This window comes from Drosophila willistoni, chromosome 3R (genome assembly GCF_018902025.1).
Source record: "Drosophila willistoni isolate 14030-0811.24 chromosome 3R, UCI_dwil_1.1, whole genome shotgun sequence".
NCBI lineage: Eukaryota > Metazoa > Arthropoda > Insecta > Diptera > Drosophilidae > Drosophila > Drosophila willistoni.
In genome coordinates, this window is record NC_061086.1 from 7,591,427 (window position 1) to 7,612,962 (window position 21,536).

Below are 21,536 nucleotides of genomic sequence, written 5' to 3' on the forward strand. Positions count from 1 at the left end.
TGAATTGACCGATGGGTGCGGAGGAGGAAGACATGGAGCTGGCAGGGTATTTTTGAATGGGTGGTTGTGTAAGTGGGTTGAATGAGTTGCACAAGTTGCACAAGAAATGTCTAAATGGTTGGCTTGCTCTCTCTCTCACTCTCTCATACTCTCCAATTGTGGGCCGCTGCTGCTGCTTATGCGGCATCAATGACATTGTGTGTAGCATAAAGTAATTTCCGTCTTGCACAAGCAGCGCTTCCGGTGCGGCAAACGTGCGCCAAGCTCTGACGCTTGCTGCAGACATCATGTGTGAGTGTGTGTGTGTAATGTTTGTATGTGTATGTGTGGGTTTTTCTTCTTTTTTTCCCCGTCTTCTTTCTAACATGGAAATAATCAAAATGTCGCATTGAGATTGAAAATCACTGCATTTGCCAACACTTCCGCTCAAGTGATGAGCAAGTTGTTGCCCCGCTGTCACCCTATTCAGTTCTGCTTACCCTTCCCCCCACCCAACCTTCCTGCTGCCTGTTGCCACTACTTGTCTATGTATGTACAGATGTGTGTGTGTGTGTGTGTGTGTGTGTGTGTGTACGGATTTAACAGTCTGTTATCAAGAAAATTGACAATAAGTTGCTGTTAAAGACAGCCGTAAGAGAAATGTGCCATGTAAGCAATTTTGATGGCTGCTTTTTGGTGTTGACATTGGATTTTTGGTTTAGTTTGGATTTTCTCGTGTATGCGTAAATTTTTTTTATCCCAATCTTAGCCTCTCCCTCTACCAATTTCTTGTTTTCTTTTCGGTTGGTTTGTTGGTTGTTGCTTGTTGCCTTTAAGGCGTGTTCAACACAGGCATCGAGGAAAATGTGATGAGCGAGCTAAATGTGAAGCAGATAAATATGTAGGAGGAAAATACTCCAAAGGGTATATAGACATCTATACACACATATGTACATATATAGATGAACCCACAAACACATATGTATGAATGATGATTGTACATGAGCGTGTGTTTTGTATAAATAGATACATACTTGTAAATGAAAATGTGAAAGCGTTGATGAAGATATTTCGTTTCCTTTTTATGTAAAAATAAAAAACCATGTGGTTTAAAAGACAAAAATTGGGATTTCAAAATAATAAGCTTAGTTTCTATAAAAGATTTCATTGCTGATTAAACATTAATGCACTAAAAAATGTTATATAGACATAATAACAAAATTGGTAAATGGTTGGTAAATCAAATTCAGTAATAAATCCAAGCAGAAGAATAAGACTAAACACGTTTGAGTATAGAAACTGACGTACAAGAAGCAACCTTTTTTAGATTAATAATAAACAAAAATAAAAAATAAGCATTTAAGTTTATATTTTAGATAAAGAAGCAGATATAATAGTTAAAACTATGCAAATCAGGGAAAACACAAAATATTGATTTAAAATTGGCTAAAAACTGGGATAAAATTTGAAAGAATAACGATTACCTTTTAGCAATCAGATTGACTATGACCAAGATGACCTATAATAAGATACAATTTGAACTATACTTTGAGTTACATCCCGAAGCGAAGCTAAATGTTAAAATACAAGGCAATATTCGTTCTACAGACAACAAAATAAAAAATTAATGGTTTGAATTCATCTCAATCAAATTCGATCCACTTTTCTATGCCTTGAGGGACTACTGAAAATATTAAGTAGATGGGTATGCAAAGAACCCAAAGCTGGCAAGATAGTTACTTAACATATCAAGTATACGCCTAGTTACGGTCAAGGCATTAAGTGGGCAAATCAGCATCTACTACCACCAACAACAACTAAGTATAATGCGCAAAACTAAAAGCCTAACACCCCCCGAAAGCAAAAACAACATCAGCATCAACGGCGGTGGCGTTAGCGGTAGTAGAATCAGCTACTTACTTAAAAAGCATTGAGCCTAAGTAAACTTTTACGTCAATCTGTGTTCACGCCCAAACCTTGGATCTGGACGTCGTCATCGTTGTCCTTCTTCTTCTTCTTCTTATTCATCATCATCATTATCATCATCATCAGCTTCATCATCATCTCTAGCAACTTTCTCGTCCTCGGACTGCACTTAAAGATGTGGGCCAAACCACGAAGCCGTTCAAGATGACAAGGACCAAACCGGTCTGTTCGAGAGCTTAATGCAAGCCAAATGAAGTATAAACAGTTGATGGGCATTAAAGTTATGACAACAAATCCTACAACAACAATAATGACATCAACAAGGACAACTGCAATAAGTGTAGAAAGGAGACAGAACGATACAGAGTGCGAAAAGGGATATACATATACATATACATACATAAATATCAGAAAAAACGGCTTGAAGGTAAAGTGAAAAAATATTGACATGGTCCAACTCCATGGCTGGCAAGCGGCTTATGAATTAATACAAAACAGATTGCGAAGTGCTAAAGGCGGCACTTTGCACCTTTTATTCACTTTTAAATGTTTACCCAATGAAATACAAAAATGGAAATAAGGCAAAATAAAATAAAGAGTAAAGCAGCAAAAAATAAAGAAAAACAAAAACTACCTGACTGAATGCCATTTAAATGGCATGGACCAGAGTCAGGGCAAATTTATACTACCTAAATAACAGTTCAAAGATAGAAATCAGGGCTGGAATATAACAATTTGAAGTTAAATTGTAACCAGAACAAACTAATGCATACTAAAAGTAAGAATCGCTTAGGATTTTATTAATTTAACCCATGACTCCATGAGTTATTGAGAATCGCCCTTGTTTAGAAGGCTTCTGTCTAACAAAGGCATTCGACCTGGCATTTGTAGCCTGATGTAGGTCTCTCGTTCTGTCTCGTTCTGTCTCCTTCTCGCTCACATCAGTTTGTCTGCAGGCGTATCTGGCTAGTCTCATCGTTCGAATCTAACATTTTCATTTTCAATTTGAATTTTTATGTTAGGGGCACCCATCGCTAGATAGCCAGCCAGTTGTAAAAAGCAAATATCCTGCTCCATGTTGACTCCCAGTGTCCTTGCAATGTTTGTCGCTTTATTAGTTTATCACAACTAAAGCATCTCTGAAGCAGGAAACATCTGGAGCATTTGTGTTCCTGTGTGCACCTTTGTCAGGCTGAACAGATTCCGTTTCCTTCGCCATGGCATACCTTTTCTTTTCTTTTTTTTTACTTTTGGCATTCCTTTTCTTTTCTTTGCTCTTTCACTTATTGTTTTGTTTTGTTGTGCTTCCATTTTTTCGTTTCGCGACATTCTATAAATTAATCAGACGAAGTGCTGCCGAGCCTGTTACCTACCTTTGCCTTCTGCAGCAGCCCAGCACAATCGCGATAAAACCCCAGGTGAATTATAGTTATTTGATTTTCTTTGGTGATTTGTTTGCCGCGCCATTCTCTTAAAGCCTTACCCGACATCTAATTGAATTGCACTCGACTAACTGAGTGTAAAGTGTAAGTTTCTTTACAGCCTAACGAAAAGCAAAAATCCCCCAAGAAAAAAAGGATCTGCCATCGCTGTATAAGTACGTAATAGTGGCCAAATTATGTACCATGCATAAATTTGCTTGGCCAGGAAGCCGACGACTCGTGCTGCTTATCGTCACGAAAAGCGAAAAGCTTGAGAAGCCTTGTGTGTCTGTAAGTGTGTTTGTCTATGCGAGTGTGTGTATTCGTGTGAGTTTTAGGGAGCAGGAAACTCCATTAGATACAGAAACAAGAAGCAAAATATTACCATTTAAGGTAGACGGTTGCAAAGTACTCTAACTCTAAAATTTAACAATTGATTATTAATTTTAATTTTCGTCTTCTAAGAATAATTAACTAAAATAACAGAACATTAAATTTTAAAATTTTTATTTCAATGGGAATATATATATCTACAACTATATATCTACAACAGAATGAAGCAACTTTTTAAATACTCTATTTGAAAAACAAAAATCGTAGGCAAGGAAAGAAAGCCAAGACGAGACCAGGCCAAGACAGTTAAATCTGTGCATACAAGTTGCTGGGGATTGAAAGTGCATAAAGTTCAGTTTATTGTCGGCTAATGTATATGCAATATTCGCTCCACAAAACCACCCACCCGCACACCACACACACACACACACACACTCAGACACGCCACATATGCACACACAGATACGTAAGTACATTTGAACAAATCTTTATCAGACAGGCAAAAGAAATTATGACGGAAATCTAAAAAGTTGTGCATTAAAACTTGTTTGTGGTCGGAGTTTTTCCTAGGCTAAGCTCAAGTTCTCTCGATTTGAGTCATAAATAAAGGAAATGTTACAAAAAGCGAGCATAAATGTTTGCCAATTAAACATTTAAATATTTTTAGAGAATGCAAAGCTGAAGACAAAATGCACCAGTTATAGCAGGAAATGTTTTTGTCTAGAAGTTTTCTATTCACATTTAAAAAAAAATATTGCAAATAAATTGAACATTTTTATATGCATTCTCATACATAATTTGAAATGTCATTGCCAACCTTGGGGGATGGGTCAGCTACAATAATGCCAAACTGAAGCCAGTTGGAAAATCCAATGACCATACAATAGAAATGCTCGGCGACAGCTAAAGCTGCACGACTTTGGCTCAGCCTCGACCGCAGCCATAGAACTCTGTCTTCTCTCCGCTCTGCCGTACTGTTTTTCTATCTCTTTTGCACTCTTTCTCTTTCTCTCACTCTCCCTCTCTCTCTCTGTGACTGTCTCTTTTGAAACTCAACACAAAAATATTTTCAATTATGATGCCAGGCAGTGTGAGGAGAACTCTAGAATTTTTCAATTAAGCTGCTTACTGGCAAGGCGATGGTTAAAGATGCAATGGGTGGATTGGGGGGCTGAACCGGAGACTCGGGGTTTTCGGCTTTCCTCAACTCAAAATGGATTTTTCTTTCTCATTTCTCTGCATTTTTCTTTTTGTTGCAAGAAATGAGAAAGAAAAACGAATTGTCTGCTGATAGTTGTATAGTTGCTGATGGGCGGGTTGCTTGCTGGGTAGTAAAAGTGCTAGACATAAAGGTAAAAGCATTAAAGTTATATGCGCTTTAAACTAACAATTGTTGGTTCTAGGGGTAGGCGAACGGGGATAGAAGAGTTGCTCGGTGGTCAGGTGAACGGAGCCAGGGGCTGCGGGTTGAGGTTGTTGTACTACTTTTATGCGCCAAGGCAAAAGTTGTCGTAGTTTTTAGTGTTTGGTCTGTGGGTCCCGCCCACAACGTGTCCGCGCGCCATAAAAATTTGCAACAGCTGCACAGCTGCTGATTCTGTTGCTGCTGGGCATGAAACTAGAGCGTATTTGCGGTATAGCCACGGGGACCAAGTTTACCTTGACAGTAGTCAGGCAAAAGGATTTCTTTATATACATATATAAATGTACAATACTCTATATATTGCTTGAAATGTGATGGAATGTTATCTTTTATAAAGTTCCCAGGGAATTTCATTTTATATCAAATAAACATTTGACAAATAAAAGGAAGGTAAGAAAGGTCTACTACACGACTCAAATGAAGTATTTAGTTTTCTGATTAACAAAATTTAGTGTTCTTTAAGAATGAAAGCAGAAATTTGTAATATTTTAATCTCAATTGAATCATATTTGTGAAAACACAACATCAAAATATTGCATTGTCTGCTGAACGCATTTAAAATTAAAGAATTTTTTAGCTGCTTAAGTAATTTTTATTAAGTTGTTTTTGAATTCATTCCGAAATGAATGAAATACTTGAGAAATAAATTGTGATTTAATTCATATAATACATAGTACCAAAAGATATTATTTGATGGCATTGTTAGCGTATATTTTAAGTCGGTGTTAATGTTTCGTTTAGCTATTTTCGGTTGGCCTTTTGTTTTTGCGGTTGCTTTTGTCCAATAATTTGGTCTATCTAATGGCACAGCAAAATGCATTTTGCAACGTATCTCTCAGTTGGCAAATAGCCTTAGTCGTCTTAGTCGCCTTAGTTTTACACCCAACCCCTTTGCTACCCCTTTTACAGCATCTTCTCCTCCTGCTCCTCTTCTATTTTCGCCTTCTTAAGTATGTATGGGTACAAATATAAGTCTGTGCATAAAATAACAATATAATGCTATGACCAGAGTGCCAGAGCAAGGTAAGGAAAAGAGACAGATATACCGCGTGCATGAAAGCAAGCGAGAGAGAGGGAGACAGAGTCAAAAGAAGGTATGAGAATTGTAGTTTTCTAGTTGCCTCTGCTGCTTATGCGACTTACTTTTGCATTAGAATATGTCAGGTTTTTGTTTCCATTTGCTATTTTTCGTGGAAAACTTTTTAGTTTTCTTCTGCATTTGCTCTAAGCTTTCAGTGAGAGTGACTGAGAAGTAGATGGGGGGAAAATGGTGAACAAGTTTTCTGGTCAGCTTTTGATGTTAATTTTCACCAGATGACAGACAGTTGATAAGTCTGTCTATTTTCTTGTAACACAGAATCATAAATTATAAACAACTTTTACGCTAGGGCATTTAGTTAATTAGTTTTCTTTGTGATTTTTTTTGTTTCTACTTTAGCAAAAGTTGGCTACTCAATTACGATAATTATGACCATTCATTTTTCATTTCAAAAGTCAACTGGTAATTTGGGCCTTTGACATTTGCCATCCAATCTCTGTGAAATGTGAAAGGCATGTGTAATAAAGCAATCAGAATTGCACTGTGTATAAAGCCACTTGGAAAAATCGGTGACGAAGTGAAAGTAGTATTCATTATGCTTACTGACTCTACTTACATTAAGTTTTCTCGCTTCTCTCTCTCTGTGTGCGTGTGTGTGTGTGTGTGTGTGTGAGTGTGAGGAATAAGGCTGTCTGGAAGTTTTTCTGGCCAGGCTTACAGAAGCCATTATGATAAATATTTAATGATAAGCATATATTTTTGGCCCGAACTTTAAGTTCCTGAGAAATTGGCACATCCCATTGCTGAAGCTGATGCTGCTGCTGTGTTGTCCAGGTGCCCGAGTACAGTTGACCCAGTTGCCCAGTAGATGGAGATGTTGTAAAAGTTGTGGCAAGAGAAGGTAAAGAGATGTAGCCCATTTTTGTATAAGGAAAAGCAAATTGAATGGCCTGACCAAGCTTGGTCCCGGTCTCATGAACTCCGGTTCAGGAGTTCAATGCACCTTCGATGCCTATATGAAGAGTATGTGCATTTAAAGTGGTAGAGAGGTTTGCCTCAAAAGTTCATATTTATCTACTGGAATAAAAAATCAAAAACAAATCAATTTATTAAAAAGTAGTTGAAGCAGTTAGGTATATTAAAAAAATGTAAAATTAAAACTCATTTGTTCATATTAAATTCATTTTCAGAAATGTTACGAATAACTTTCTTAAAGAGATAAAAGCTACACCAAAATAAAAGTTTTACATAAACAATTAAACAATTTGATCGGTAGAATTTGTTTTCAAAAATTGCTTATATTTAATTAATTGCAATTAAATAATTTATGAATAAATCAATTTAAATAGGTAACCATAGATTAATTATCGAGAATTGGCAAAGGTTTTTAGTCAACCCATTTTATAGATATGTATATTCATCTATACATATCTCTTGGGTAGCTTAGGGAAAACACACACACACATCGATACACAAATGTAGCTCTTGTCAATGCATTTTTTAAGACAACAGTAGCAACAACAAGAACAACAACAACAACAGCTGGAACAGCAACAAGGAGAAATAGAAACATCTATGGCCCTCTTGGCTGCTGCACAAATTTGCAAAAGTGCAACGTTATCTGCATGAAGTATTTGAAACTTCTGCACCTTGGTGCACCTATCTGCTGTTTCTGTTGCTGCCGCTTCCTAGCCATTGCTGTTGTTGCTCTGCCTAATCTCAATGCAATCACTCACAGCAACAAGCAGGCAGTCAGCCAGGCAGGCAGGCTTGCTGGCTGGCTGGCAGAAAGACAACCGGCCAGGCAGGTCGCTAGGCAGGCAGGCAGACAGGCAAGTAGACAGAAAGGCAGGCATCTTGGTTGCATATTCACACTCACACACTCACACACACATACACACTCACACATTCATAGTCACACCACCTAACAAAGTGGCCGCTCGAGTTGAGTTTAAGTGCGGTAGCATGCTTTTAGGCTGGTGTTTGGTGTCAATCACTTTGCAATTTGGAAAATGCACTTTCAACCCGCCTACAAAATAAAACAAAGGGCAGAGAGCAAAGAACAAAAAATAGAAGTGGAGAGAGAAACCCAGTTGTAAAGCTCCTGTGGTCCACCACTATGATGAATGTCAGTTTGAGGCTTGGTTTTAGGTTTTTCCTGTAAGTTTATTGTCCTAGTCTTCTTCTCATACACACCAACACACACACACACACACAAACATACACTCACTTCATTTCACTATCACTTGGGCGTGTGTTGACAACAAGAAGGCAACGTGTAGCTGTCGTGTCAAACACTTGAGGTATTTTTTTAACGGTTTGTCAACGTACTTGAAATGGTGTTACATATAGGCTAGGGTCTGAGAATGGGTATGCTTCTATTTTTTCCTTTTTTTTTTGTGTTTTTTGAGGTGGCCTGGGTGTGGCTGCCAAAGTCTAGAGTCTAGACAAAAGCCCTGACACCTTTGTATCACTCAAGTGGCGGAAATGCTGTCAAAGCAAAGCGCAGATCCCAGATTAGTTTTGGTTTCTTGTCCTATCTCTCTGAATGCTTTCTTATAACCATGTGTGGGCTCTGAGTGTGTTTGTTGGGCAAAAAATTAATGTGCCAACGGATCACACAATAACAAAACTCATTGCCAGTTGAGAGCCATTCAGAGACCAACTAAACTAAAATACATTTGCAATAGAATGGCATAAGAGAAGGCGTTGGCATGTAGTTTAAAGTTTGGCGCTTCTCTTGACACTTAGACAGCAACAACTCATCAACGTCATGAGCAGCAGCAACAACAATAAAAAAGAAATATATGAAAAGCAGAAAAACTGTGAAACAATATTAGCGATTTTCTGTTGTAAACGGGGGGCTAAACTGTCGGAGTGTTTTTTTTTTTTTTTGGATTTGTGTGTGCATGTGTGAAATAAACAACGAGCACATTAAACTACATATTGTTTTATGTATGTATATGTATGTATTCTTATTTTGAACATTTAAACAATGAGCAACTAATCAACATAGTGTTAGGTACAACCCGTTTACCTTTTTGAGCTGTCAATTTACGTAAATGAAAATACCTTTTGTTTAATGTTAAAAAAACGTAGAACGTTTAGAAGAATCTGCATTTAATTGTTTATTAATAGGTATAGTTTGTTCTTTAGTTGATTAGTTACTTTTAGTTGCAAAAGCAGAGATAAGGGAAATGCGGGGAAAAATATGGAAAAGCCGCTGCCGCTATGGGAGCAAGTCAGGGGCGCTTTCATTTGACATTATTTTGTCAGCTTATTTGACTTGAGTTGTTGCTGCTTTTGGGTCTTTGCTCTCGGATACTTTTGCCTTTGTCCTTGGCTCTAAGCCTTGGCCCAGGCCCTAACCAGGCCTGCAATTTGAGCTCTGTGTGCTGCCTGCCTGCCCTGTGCCATATCTACTGGGAAAAGACTGCTTGCAGCAGGGACGTCAATTTTTTCCTTCTTCTGGTTGCTGTCTTTGCTTACTCACTGGCTGTCATTAAGTTTTATTTAATTCTGACTTTTGTTTGACTCAGCAGCAGCAGCACCGGCGACACTGGCGCGTTTTTATTGTTGCGACAGTTTTTGCCAACAAATTGCTTAGCGTCAAGTGTCGTGTAATTACGACACACACGCATACACACACATACACATAGACATACACATACACATATACACTCACGTACATTCAGCAGTCACATATGAGGCAAAATGTTGTTATTAGATTGTTGCTGCCGGCAAGTCACTGGGGAAAGTTGCTTTTAATTTTCCTTCTTTTTTTTTGTTGTTTCTCTTTCATTCGTTTTCTTTTTTTGTTTTGGTTTCGTTGCCACAAATTAATGCCATAATAATAGTTTGGCCCTTTGCTTTTTGTTGTACGTTTCTTGACTGCTGCTAATGATGCTTAAGTTAAAGGCAGCTGTGACCATGTCAGCTGCTAATTATGCCAACGATTTGCTACTATATTGAACAAGGAATCGACCAGAGAGGATGACCTGGGATCTATATAGTACATGATAGAGTTTTATTGCTTCATTTTCTCTTTAACTTTTTATTTTCAATCCATTTTCAATCCATTTTCATATGCAATTAACAACATTCTAGCACATTCTTGTCCCCTCCATCTGACACTCTTTTTCTCTGTATGCCTCTCACAAGGGACATAATTAAAACTTGGTCTATGTTGCAAGAATCAAATCAAAGGCTTGTTGCCCGCCCACACCCACCTACCCTGTACCACACCTAGTAGGGGGTAAACCTAAACATAAACTGTTTGCCCATTGCTGGCTGCATAATTACAGCGTTTCGTTTCGGATGTGGCCCTTTTTAAAATTGGCGCATAAAATGTCAATTTGATGTCATTGGATCAACTTAAATGTGACAGAGACTAGTCGCTGCCTTCTCTCTGAGGGCTCTAGTGCGAGCTCGCAATTTACAATGTCTGACTGGTATGGTGACCCGGCCCCGGTCATGTCCTGGCGGGTTAATTTTGGCATCGCGTAACTCCCTCGCAGCTATTCATATGAAACCAACCTCTCGTGCTATGCAACCCCACACCGAGCCGTCTTCACTATTCCATTCACTCTCCATGGCCGTGCAATTTTTGGGTTTGTGTCATGTTGCTGCTTCATTTTGGTAGCTGCCTGTCCTCGCGCTTCTCTCTTGTTGACATTGATGTTGTCGCTCATTCTCCCTCTACCTCTCTATCTCTCTCTCTCTCTCTCTCTCTCTCTCTCTCTCTCTCTCACTCTGTCACTCTCTTAGTGTGTGTGTGTGGGGCGTTGCCTGTTGGCATATCCTGTGCAAATACCTGTTTATGTTATGGCCAGGTCAGAGCATAGCTGGCCGGCAGATTAGTTGCCTTAAATTGATGGCAACTTAACGCTAATAACAATGTGCCAATGCTGTCGTGTTGCTGTGCCCTGGCCCAAAATGTGTTCCACTGCATACCTTGAGGCAATTGTCCTGGCTTTAGTTCATTACTGATTAAGCTGTAGCGCTGAGTGGCTCGATACACGGTCTCCGAACAGTTTTGTGTGGCTTAATTAAATGATATGACAGGTGCATTAATCAATGTTTTCTTTTTGTTGTTGGTGTTACTTTTGGCATAAAGTTTGCTTATTTCCCAAGCGGTTAGCCTCAATCTACACATTCTTCTTACACATGCATAATTTACCCATTCTTCTAGCCTTCCTTCGCTTTTCGTTTTCTCTTCGTATAACTTTTGCTTACTTTAAATAAATCAACCAAGAGGTTACTTTCAATTTAAACAACTTTTATGCTGGGCTTGATTCTCTTGGTCTTTTTTTTTTTATTTATTTTGTGATATATTGTATGTTGCATGTGAGAAAATACATACATATAGGACACAGCAGAGAATTATTTATTTTTTCGCTCCATAAAGTATGCAACACTTAACGCCAAAAATTTCAGCTATGTGCATTGTATTTTTTATGGTAAAAGTTTAAGCTAATGTTGAAGTTAAGAACAATCTTGAATATTTCTTTAAGTGCACTTTTGTTAAATTCGAAATAATTGCATAAATTAAGCATTGAATACAAATAAACTGCTGTAAGTAGTTTCAACTATTTCTGCCTTCTATTTCTGGTTTGTTAAATGTTAAATAAGGTTGGGTTTCATCTGTGACAAAATGAGCAAGCAGCACTTACTTTGTGTAAGACGAACCTCGAAAACCAGCAGCAAATTTTAATTAATTTGAGTTCGTGTTTATGTGTGGTGACAGCTAATTTAGCCCAGGCCATAGCCCTGACACTGGCCTACATTTAATTATTTTGAGGGAAAATTCATTGAAAATTATATAATGGCATAGCGAAAATATTCATTAAATGATGCTGCTGCTGCTGCTGCGGGTTCTCTTCTAATGCCGGTGCTGCTGGTTCAACAACAGCTCATCAGAAATTTAGAAGGTCCAAAAATAAACGGCTGGGGACTAGCTAAAAAACTAGAAGCTATTTATAAAATGTAATTTGCCGAGATGCCAAGATGGGGGCCGATAGATGGAAACTTTTCCTGTTGCTGACCCAAAACCAGAAAACCAAGCAGGCTGCCCTCGCCACACACACACACATAGACTTATCGCTCCCTACATGAGAGAGGGGGATATAGGGGGACCTCTAGGTAAAGGGGAAAACAGAAACAGCTTTTAAGTTTTACTCCTGATGCTTCGTCCTGCCATGTTTATTATAAGTTTGCCATGCCGTTGTTCCTTGCTTCTCTTGACACCTTTCTTCAACTAGGTGAATTTTTTAGGGGCATGGGCACCATCGGGGGCAAGGTAAGTTTTCATTTTTGTTTGACACCCGGTGTCAAATGATGTGTCAAAATGGTGCACAATTTACCGTATGCTGGACCAGGTCTTTCGACCTGATCTCAGGGTTAAATGTGTGCGGGATTAATAGCTGGCACACGCTGCTGTCAAGAGTATGGCCCATGGCCCATGCTGGCCCAATCCTGGTCCCTGCTGTCCTGACTCTGACACTCACTCGGCGACTCTTTGCACACATCATGTCATCATGTTCTCTCTACTCCTTTCTCTTTTCATCGTTGTTGTCGTTTATCGTTTGTTCATGTTGTTGTTTGTCATAAATGTTTCGGCAACCTTTTTACCTCGGCACGTGTAATTGCCCTACAATTTTTCTTACCTACTATATAGGTGTATCTGTGTGTGTCTGTATGTGATATCTTTTCCTTTTGCCTTATAAATTATGTTTAGCTATTTTGGAAAATTAAAACGCCAAACGGCACATTTTTAAATGCACGTAACATGTAGCTCAACTCAGCTCAGCTCATCTGCTCCTTCATCTTCATCTGCACCTGCACCTAACTTCTCCGCCCAAAGTCCTTTGTCAATTTTTCACATAAAGTTTGCCAAACACTTGACTTGCATATAAATGACTTGACTAGATGGTTGCCTGGGCTGGTTGGTTCGTTGGCAAAACAAAAAAAACACCAACATTCGAGTTGTCAACTCTTTCAACGTGTATTACATTTTGAAAGAAGCGAACAAGAAAAATGAATGTAAAGGTGAAAGAAAAGGAAACGCGAGCTAAATTTCCCTTAGACTTATATGTATGATGTTAGTTGCTGTAAGTTTGTTGTGGTTGTTGTTGTTCTTGTTGTTTTTGTTGTTGCTGTTGTTAGCCTCATACTATGAGTAGATCACAAACATTTTCAAACAGCAAATTGTTGTAAGCTATCAGTTAACCAGTCTTTTGAATGCCTTACGCTAAAAGTTTGAGTTATTTCTTTACAAAATTTTTGAGGATCCCATTAAGTAAACGTAAGCAATATGTGCAAAATAATGCAGGGTTTAGGCAGCGTGGCAAAAATATAATGTAATGTGTCTTTAACTGTTAGGTTTGTTTTCCTCTTATAATAACTGATCATTTTTAATTATCCCAGAAATTGTTGAATTATTTACACAAAAATTGTTGTTGGCAATAAGCATATATTTAAAACTGAAAGGTGAAAGTATGATGATATTCAAAATGCCTCAATTGAAACTTTGTAGGGCAATACCGGCGTTCAGCTAGTAAAAGCTGCGCCCAAAGTGAATAATACTCCCACGACGTGCTGCCATTTTCAACTAAAATAAATAAAAACACTCAACAACAACATACAGACGACTACACGCACATTCACACATTATTCATAAATGGTACGCATATTAAGGGTGTAATATACTCCTCCTAATGGATGAGGGGTGCAAGTAACATCTCCTGCATTCGTAAACGATCAAATTTGACGTGCACTTATAAAACAAATTGGCAAAAGGGCTCGAGGGTTGGGTTTCGGCTTTGTAGGATCTCAGCTACGTGCACAAATTTATTTATACATATGTATATGTATATGTATGCACATGGTATATACAAATCTACAAATGTGTATATGCTTCATTTTTGCATGTACATACATACATACATATACAATGAGACAGAGAGAGGACAGAGTAAAACTCAATCAAACAAAAATTTCATTAAATGCAATGAATAAACGTTTTCTTTATGCCATATTTTTTATGTTTTCTCTCTTTTTTTTGTTTGCTTAATTTCCTCCTTTTTGGCAGTGATGTCTGTGTGTGTCACTCATCATATCAAATCAGCGTGATCAAAAGGCATTTGTCATCAATCAAAGTTAAATCGCACTTTTTTTCTACTTCAAAATAAGCCTAAATAAGCGGAAAAATTGTTTGCGGTTCGTCTCTTTCTCTCTCTGTATAACAGTGTACGTACTTGTGGTTGTGTTTGTCTCTCTCTGTGTGTGTGTGTGTCGGTGTGTGTGACATAGCTGCAAATTATCAAATAAATAAATATATAAATAAAATTACTCGCAGGATTTGGGATTTACAGCTTGATGTCTGGCATTTGATGGGTTTTTTGTGCGGATTGTGATGAGCCGTTTGGATTTACGTAAAGCAAGAGTGAAGGGAAAGAGGAGCGCTAGAAAGTGCAAATGGTTGAAAAATTATTGCTTAACTTTACAATAGAAGAGGAAAAACATTGTTGGCCTCAACCACGCCCAAGTAATTACAAGTTCTTATGTCCCAAAACACATTTACTTTAATTAAGTTATAGCCCCTCCTCCCACCGAACCCCATCGTTTTCTGGCAAAATGACAAATATCTAAATAAAAACAAGTCAACGTTTTCTTTTTTTCGTGTGTTTTTCTTCGGCTGGTAGCAAAACAAATTTACGTTGTTTTTGTTGCACATTTTCAAAATGTACATAATAATTCACGCAACGCACAAATCTACGACCTACAAAAAAGTAAGGGAGAGAGAGTCAAAGAGAGGGCGGGATGAAAAAGAAACCCAAAAAAAGGAAAAACTGGAAAGAAGTAAAGTCATAAGAAAATGCATAAAACATGCCAACATTTTGCCGTCAACGTCGCCAACACTTCAACTGCCAGGCAAAAACTTTTCTCATCATCAGCCACAAACAAAGGCCAAACAATGATGCTGCCTGCCTCTTGGAAAGAGAAAGAGAGTGGTGTCAAGAGTCCGGAGGCCTACACAAAATAAAAAAAAGAAAATGGGGGCCAGAAAGCGTCCTCCAATGGCTGGACTTTGCCGCCCCGGTTTTTGGGGACATAAATTGCTGCAGGATACTCTGCTGGAAAGGCAACGTCTATGGCTAAGGGCTAAGCCACAACAACTTTTTGCAGCAATTAAGCTTGCTCACTCTCTTTCTCTCTTCATTTTCTTAGCTCTATCTCGCTTTCACTTTGCTCTCTGGTCTCTGACATTCGAAATGGGCAGTGGTGGGGTAGTGGGAGAAAGAGCAAATAATTTTTAATTGTACTGCACAATGCTGTAAAATTAATTCATCTTTTTCACACTCAAATAAATTGCTGTTGACGCGACAACAGCAACAACAGCCGCAGCCAACGACAGCAGCAACGGAAGTTCTTGTTGTTGCTGTAGTCATCGTCGTCGACGCCGTCGTCTGCTCAAGAGCGTAAATAATTACATTTTCTTTGTGCTGTTGCCAAAACATTGCATTTGGTTCGCCAGTTTCTTTAGCCAGCTTCTCCTGCACTCCTTCACTCCTCTCAACATTTTCATTCCTTTTTGCCAAGCTAACCTGTCAGTTGCCAAGAGTGAATTCTGCACAAAACTGCAATCATGGTTGCCCATTGCCTGGCATGCATGCACGCATACACTTTCGTACATAAGTTGAAAAGATTCGCCTAGTAATTTGTTTAATATATTTACGCCCATTGCTTGTCCCTGAGCAACAGCAACAGCAACAACAACAATAACAGCAATACTAGCAAAAACAAACAATGACGCATACAATTTATATTTAATTATGCGCAAATTAGTCGCAGCACACACACACACTCACAAATACCAGAGAGCAGGCTGGTAACAAAAAACCATAGCATACTTTGCTGCGCAGTCAAGTGTTGGCACATGACAAACACTCGCAAGTTTTTGCACTTTGATTGTAGTTGTTGCATTTAGCAGTTTTTGGTAGTTAAAACTCGCATGCGGGCCAGAAATGAGTTGAACAGTTTCACAGTTTGTTTTTAGTTGCACTTTTGTTACCTCTATTGTTCCAACGGATAGCTTACGCTAATTTCATTTGAATGTTTGCATGTTTTTAAGCACTTTCCCCCCATTCTTCTTAATATTTAACATATTGCTGCTTGGCCATATGAATTTCTTAAGAAATTGTAGCAAAAACTAAATGCCAATCTGTTTTTAGAAAGTTAGAAAGTTTCCTAATAAAAGCAAAAATTCTTGAATAAGCCTATAAGATTGAAAAAAACTAGCCATATAATAAGAGCTAGCTTCTAAAAATAGAATAATTTTCCAGGAGAATAAACTATTTCCTTCGCAATTGAAAATTTCAACGGGAAAAGTCAACGGACAGAATTTGGTTGACAATTGAATTTAACATTTACCTGTAATACAACTATGAAGACACCCACACACATACACACACTGTTACATACGCATACCCATACAGATACATACACGTATAGACGAGACATTTGCACACTCATTAAACGTTGCTGGAAAGTTCCACCACCTGGCCACCTCGCCCCTGGCCCCAATCTAAAGCCCGCACAATTTATGATGGCAACCTTCTCCGAGTGCAACCTGCATAATTAACTTGTTCTAGTCATCGCATGCACCACAGTTGAAAGAGGAACACGGAGGGAACGGCAGGTACATCGAGGGGTGCAGAAAGGTACACACGATGGCTTGTGCACCATTATTATTAGAAACTCCACCCTTGATGCGAACCCAAAACCCATAGCGTTTTAATTTATGAATGAAACACGCTCCCCTCTCCTCCCCGTCGGCTGTTGCCAGCAACCTTGGGGGTTTCTATTGCAGGTGGCGGGAGTGTACCTGAAGCGGACATTTTTAATTTGACTACAGTAAATGCGCGCCACACACAAATATGAGTATTATATGAATGTGAATGAAATTTGCCAACTGTCGTTGTAGTCTGTGTGCGGGAGTCTGATGAGCTCGGCCCCGGTTTGCATGTATGTGAATTTACTTCTGAATTGGGTGTGCCATTTGTAAGCACCAGTACCAACAACAACAAGTTGGAGAGGCTAAAAAAACATAACAACAACAAGAACAAACAAAATGGCGCGACGACAAAATGCTTCAAATGTCTGTGACCTTTGAAGGGGGCGTGGGCTCTTATACTGATATACAGAGGGGTGTGCGTATATACATATACATATACTTGGTGTACAAATTTTTGCGCATCAAAGGCGCAATGCCACCAGACGACTCCTTTGGGGGAATTCGTTTGGCCAATTATTTATTTATATTTTCTTAAGCAGACGCATTATTCAAATGACTAAATAAACAAAAGCTTTTTTTATTGAGATTCACATGTCACATTTGTCAGGCACCTCAACAAAATCTACAAATGAAAACATTATATGTACATACTTATACATATAGACGATAGGTCAAGAAAATTGGTAACAATTTTGCCTCAGTTCAAAATTTTGTTGAAAGAACGTTCCAGTAAGTGTGTTTATTGGTAGATCTAAATTTGATTCTTTAAGCTTTAGTCTCCGCATCTTATTTAAAATCGTTCAATTTATGGAATTTTCCAAGAAGAATTTTGTTAAAAAATCTGACTTGCATAAAAAAATGCTATGACTTGGCTAAAATGTTTGGCAACAATTAGTATTAAGTGTTTTTGGCTAAATTTTTTTAGCTTTACTTTTTCTTTTTCAAAAATGTCTAAAAGCATATAAATTTATGACTAAAAATGATGATCCAAAGTAAAAAGATAAGGCCCATACTGGCTGTTTGCCCATCGGCTGCTCGATTCTCGTCGAAAGTGTAGTGAACGACACCCACTTTGGTTTTCAAAACATCGCTAACTATATCCATCTCCATCTCATTTTGTTCGAGACAGTCCTTTAAAAGATCATCGGGCAGTTGAATGTGAAATGGAAAACAAAATATTGATGCACTGGACAAAGTGATTGTATTATTTCCGCCATTCTCATCAATGCAATTCAAAACGTTCACATCGATAAACTCAAGAGTTGGACAATCCAATAGGGGAGATGATTTTAATACGACAACTACGTGGTGCAATGAGGCGACCATATATATACCCATCGGTTCACCACTGTCAATTAATGTATCCTGGTATTTAGTAGAGGCCCACAACGGATATTTTCCTTTGCATTTAAGTTTGAGGAGCTCAGTGTCATTTTTTAGATAAATGCAACGCTCTGGCAAAAAGTTACTTTCCATTTGCACCAATATCAGAAATAATAGCGAGAGAAGAATTGGCACTATAAAGTGTAATTTGTAAAGTTCCATTATAATTAGATTACTTTTAATTTAGGTTGAATTTTAACCAAAATTTTATTTATAATAGACGTGTATGACAGATAATAAGTAACTTCTATGATTTAGATTTATAACTAAAATTGCTTTACACTTAGCATTCAAAAGAAGTTTGATTTCATTTCTATGAAAATTATTATAATTGTATAATGTTTTTAGTTATATTTATTTTTTTAACTCATCAGTTCTCTTTCAATTTGAGCTATTTGACCCACAATTACTAGATAAAACATATATCAAAACCTTTTGGGCACTGAAATCTTAGTAGACACAAAAGCTACCCGACAAAATGAAATATTAAACATTTTCACACACAATCACACACACTCACACACATACAGTGAGATGGTGGCATGGAGACAAACCGAAGTTCAACTAATACTGATTTATTTATTGTATATATATTTGTGTAATAGCATAAATGTTATCACTGGCCAAACAATACAACAAAAGCTGACAAGCACAAGGGGCTGAACGAATGAATAAAGTGAAAAAAACCAAAAGAGGGGCGAACTGAACAGAGCTCCAACAACAATCCCCAACCCCGGAAACGTTACACTTTACCTCCCCAACCCCGTTACCAACTCGTCTGTCGTCTAACAAATGGTCATTTATAACGAACGATTGCCCGAGTCGGGCATTACATAATAATAAAATAGACAAAGCATTGGCCATGTCGTTTCTTCCATCTCTGCCCCGTTGTCCTTTTGCCAATGGTTGCATCATTTAATATGCGGCGCATTTTAACGCTTTATCTCAGGAGAGACAGCGATAGAGGCAGAATGAGAGAGATGGATAGAGATAGAGAGACAGTAGAACAGAGATGGAGATAGATCATGGAGGGGTTGGTAGTACGTATTTATCATCAATCAAGGCACGGCCTGCTGCACATCCTTTTACATATGTATGTATACATATATACAAACAAACACACACACACACACACACACCCACATGGACCACTTATGACTTTTGGCCTAGCATCTTGAACCGGCCTGAAGACTCCTTCGAGTGGTCTACAATGCTTTCTGCTGATTGATGAATCGCACATGTAAATTAATTTCCAGCCGTTTTCTTCATTTCTTTTCTTTTCTTTATTTCTCTCCACTTGTCAGTCTTCTCAAAGTGTGCGTGTGTGTGAGTGTGTCTGTAAAAGAAAGATTCTTTGGCGTCGGCTTGTAAGCCGCTTAATTGCTTTATTTGGAACGCATTCGTTTTCCCTCACCCACTTATTCTAAGATATTCTCCTCAATTGGCTTTTCTCAAGAATTTTACTTCGTTTTCGGTAACTTTTCGTCGACAATTTGTGTTGGGTTATTTATATGAGTCTTTGATATTTAAAAGCATCTTTTCTAAATACAATTGTTCATGGAATGCGACGTCTCATACACACATACATATGTGTCTCCCCATCATTCGTTAGTCCTTTCTGTTTTATGCTACATTTAAGTTAATATGATTTACATTCGGATTGCGGTGGCTGTCAATCTAGAGATGGAAGGAGATGGGGCAGAGAGTGGGCGAGAGATGAGACAGCATCAAGCAACTGCCATTAAAGATCAATCAAAAACGTTTATCCTTGATTATTTGTCATTATCCTTTTGCGCCACGCCAACCGCAACAACAAAGCCATTGACAATAAGAACAACAAACGCCAGGCTTAATCCGGCCTCAAAGCTCAAAGCAATGTATGTGGGTGATGGTATGAGATGCTGGGCTGGCAGTTCAGCCAGTCTTTTATTTATTTTGTACATTTCAAATGCGCGCTAATGCCTGCTCAAAAAAAAAAAAATAAGGGAGAGCATAACGGGAGATGGGGGAAAAAATAGCAGAACAGCAAATTTTCCTTTCGTGATAAATGACATTAATCCGCCGTGTTCAACGATTCAAGAGTGCCAAAGCCGCTGCCAGCCTTTCATGCCCAAACTATATTTGTTTTGTTAATAGCCTTCAACTGGAAAGTCTGCACAGGCTGATAAGACAAGTGGCTTTGACGCTTTGATATATAGACAATCACCCACACATATATACACACACACACACACACACACACACACACACACACACACACACACACATAGCCACTTGCGTTTAGACAGTGAGCATAGACTGACAGGTGTTTGAGTCGTTGTCTTAATCCTAGTCCTAGTCAGTTGACGACTATTAATATTCATTAGAGAATGCAATGCCATGGAAATTCATTCGTCAGAGTCTATTAAGAATTCCTTAAGTGAAATTATTCTTAGAAACTCTCGACCACAACTACTAACCAATATGTTGATTAGAAGGTTAGTTGTTTAAACTAAAGTCAAAAGGACCTAAAGCATCTACCGGGTTCGAAATTTAGTCATTTTATTTTGAAACTTCTGTGCCATATTGTTTTACCTTAGACCTTCTGCTTTCTTAGCGATTCGAATTTCACTGAAACATACTGCACTCTTTTTCTTGAATCAATATTTTCTATAATAATAAAATAGATGGGCTTTTCCAGTAATAATGCCTGGCGCTGCCCATTGCTTATTGATGGTTCTGCAGAGTTTTATTGTTAACGAATAAAATCCATTTCTTGAATGAATTTAAAACATTTTTCTTCAACTTGCTTACATTTGCCTTATTTCAATTCAATTTCAAGTCCATCCCCAGACAAATGCAACTTGGCAGCTTTACATTCGCCTTCTTCCGCTTTTCCTTGCTTTTTCTTTTTGCTTCTTGTTGTTGACGATATTGGCATTCCCGTTCCCCATTTTCATTCCCGATGTCGGTCTCCTTCTCATATTGGCAATCATTAATTTATCAATGTGCCTTGCCTGCGCGCGCCTTGGGAGCTCATGAAAATTTTCAGCTCACGGCTTTTTTTATGTGCTTTTTTATTATGATTATTTCTTTCTTTTCGCTTTCACATATGCAGCCTGGGATGGGCAGAGAAGCTTGTGTGGGTGGGGCAAGACTAGGGCTTTGAGCCCAGGGCCAGAGCCTCTCCCTTAGCTTGTTGCTGGCTGACAAAATAAAGTCAAAAATCAAATGTTTTTGATATCGACTTTGACAGCT

The 21,536-nt window shown here is 38.3% G+C and overlaps 1 protein-coding gene across 1 annotated transcript; it reads right to left on the reverse strand.

The window, feature by feature from the left end:
• Nucleotides 1-17,828: 17,828 nt before the first annotated feature.
• LOC111519493 lies at nucleotides 17,829-18,552 on the reverse strand. The gene has a single exon (XM_023180674.2). The coding sequence runs from the start codon at nucleotides 18,459-18,461 to the stop codon at nucleotides 17,868-17,870; it is 594 nt and encodes a 197-aa protein (XP_023036442.2). The 5' UTR covers nucleotides 18,462-18,552; the 3' UTR covers nucleotides 17,829-17,867.
• Between the last annotated feature and the right edge of the window lie 2,984 nt (nucleotides 18,553-21,536).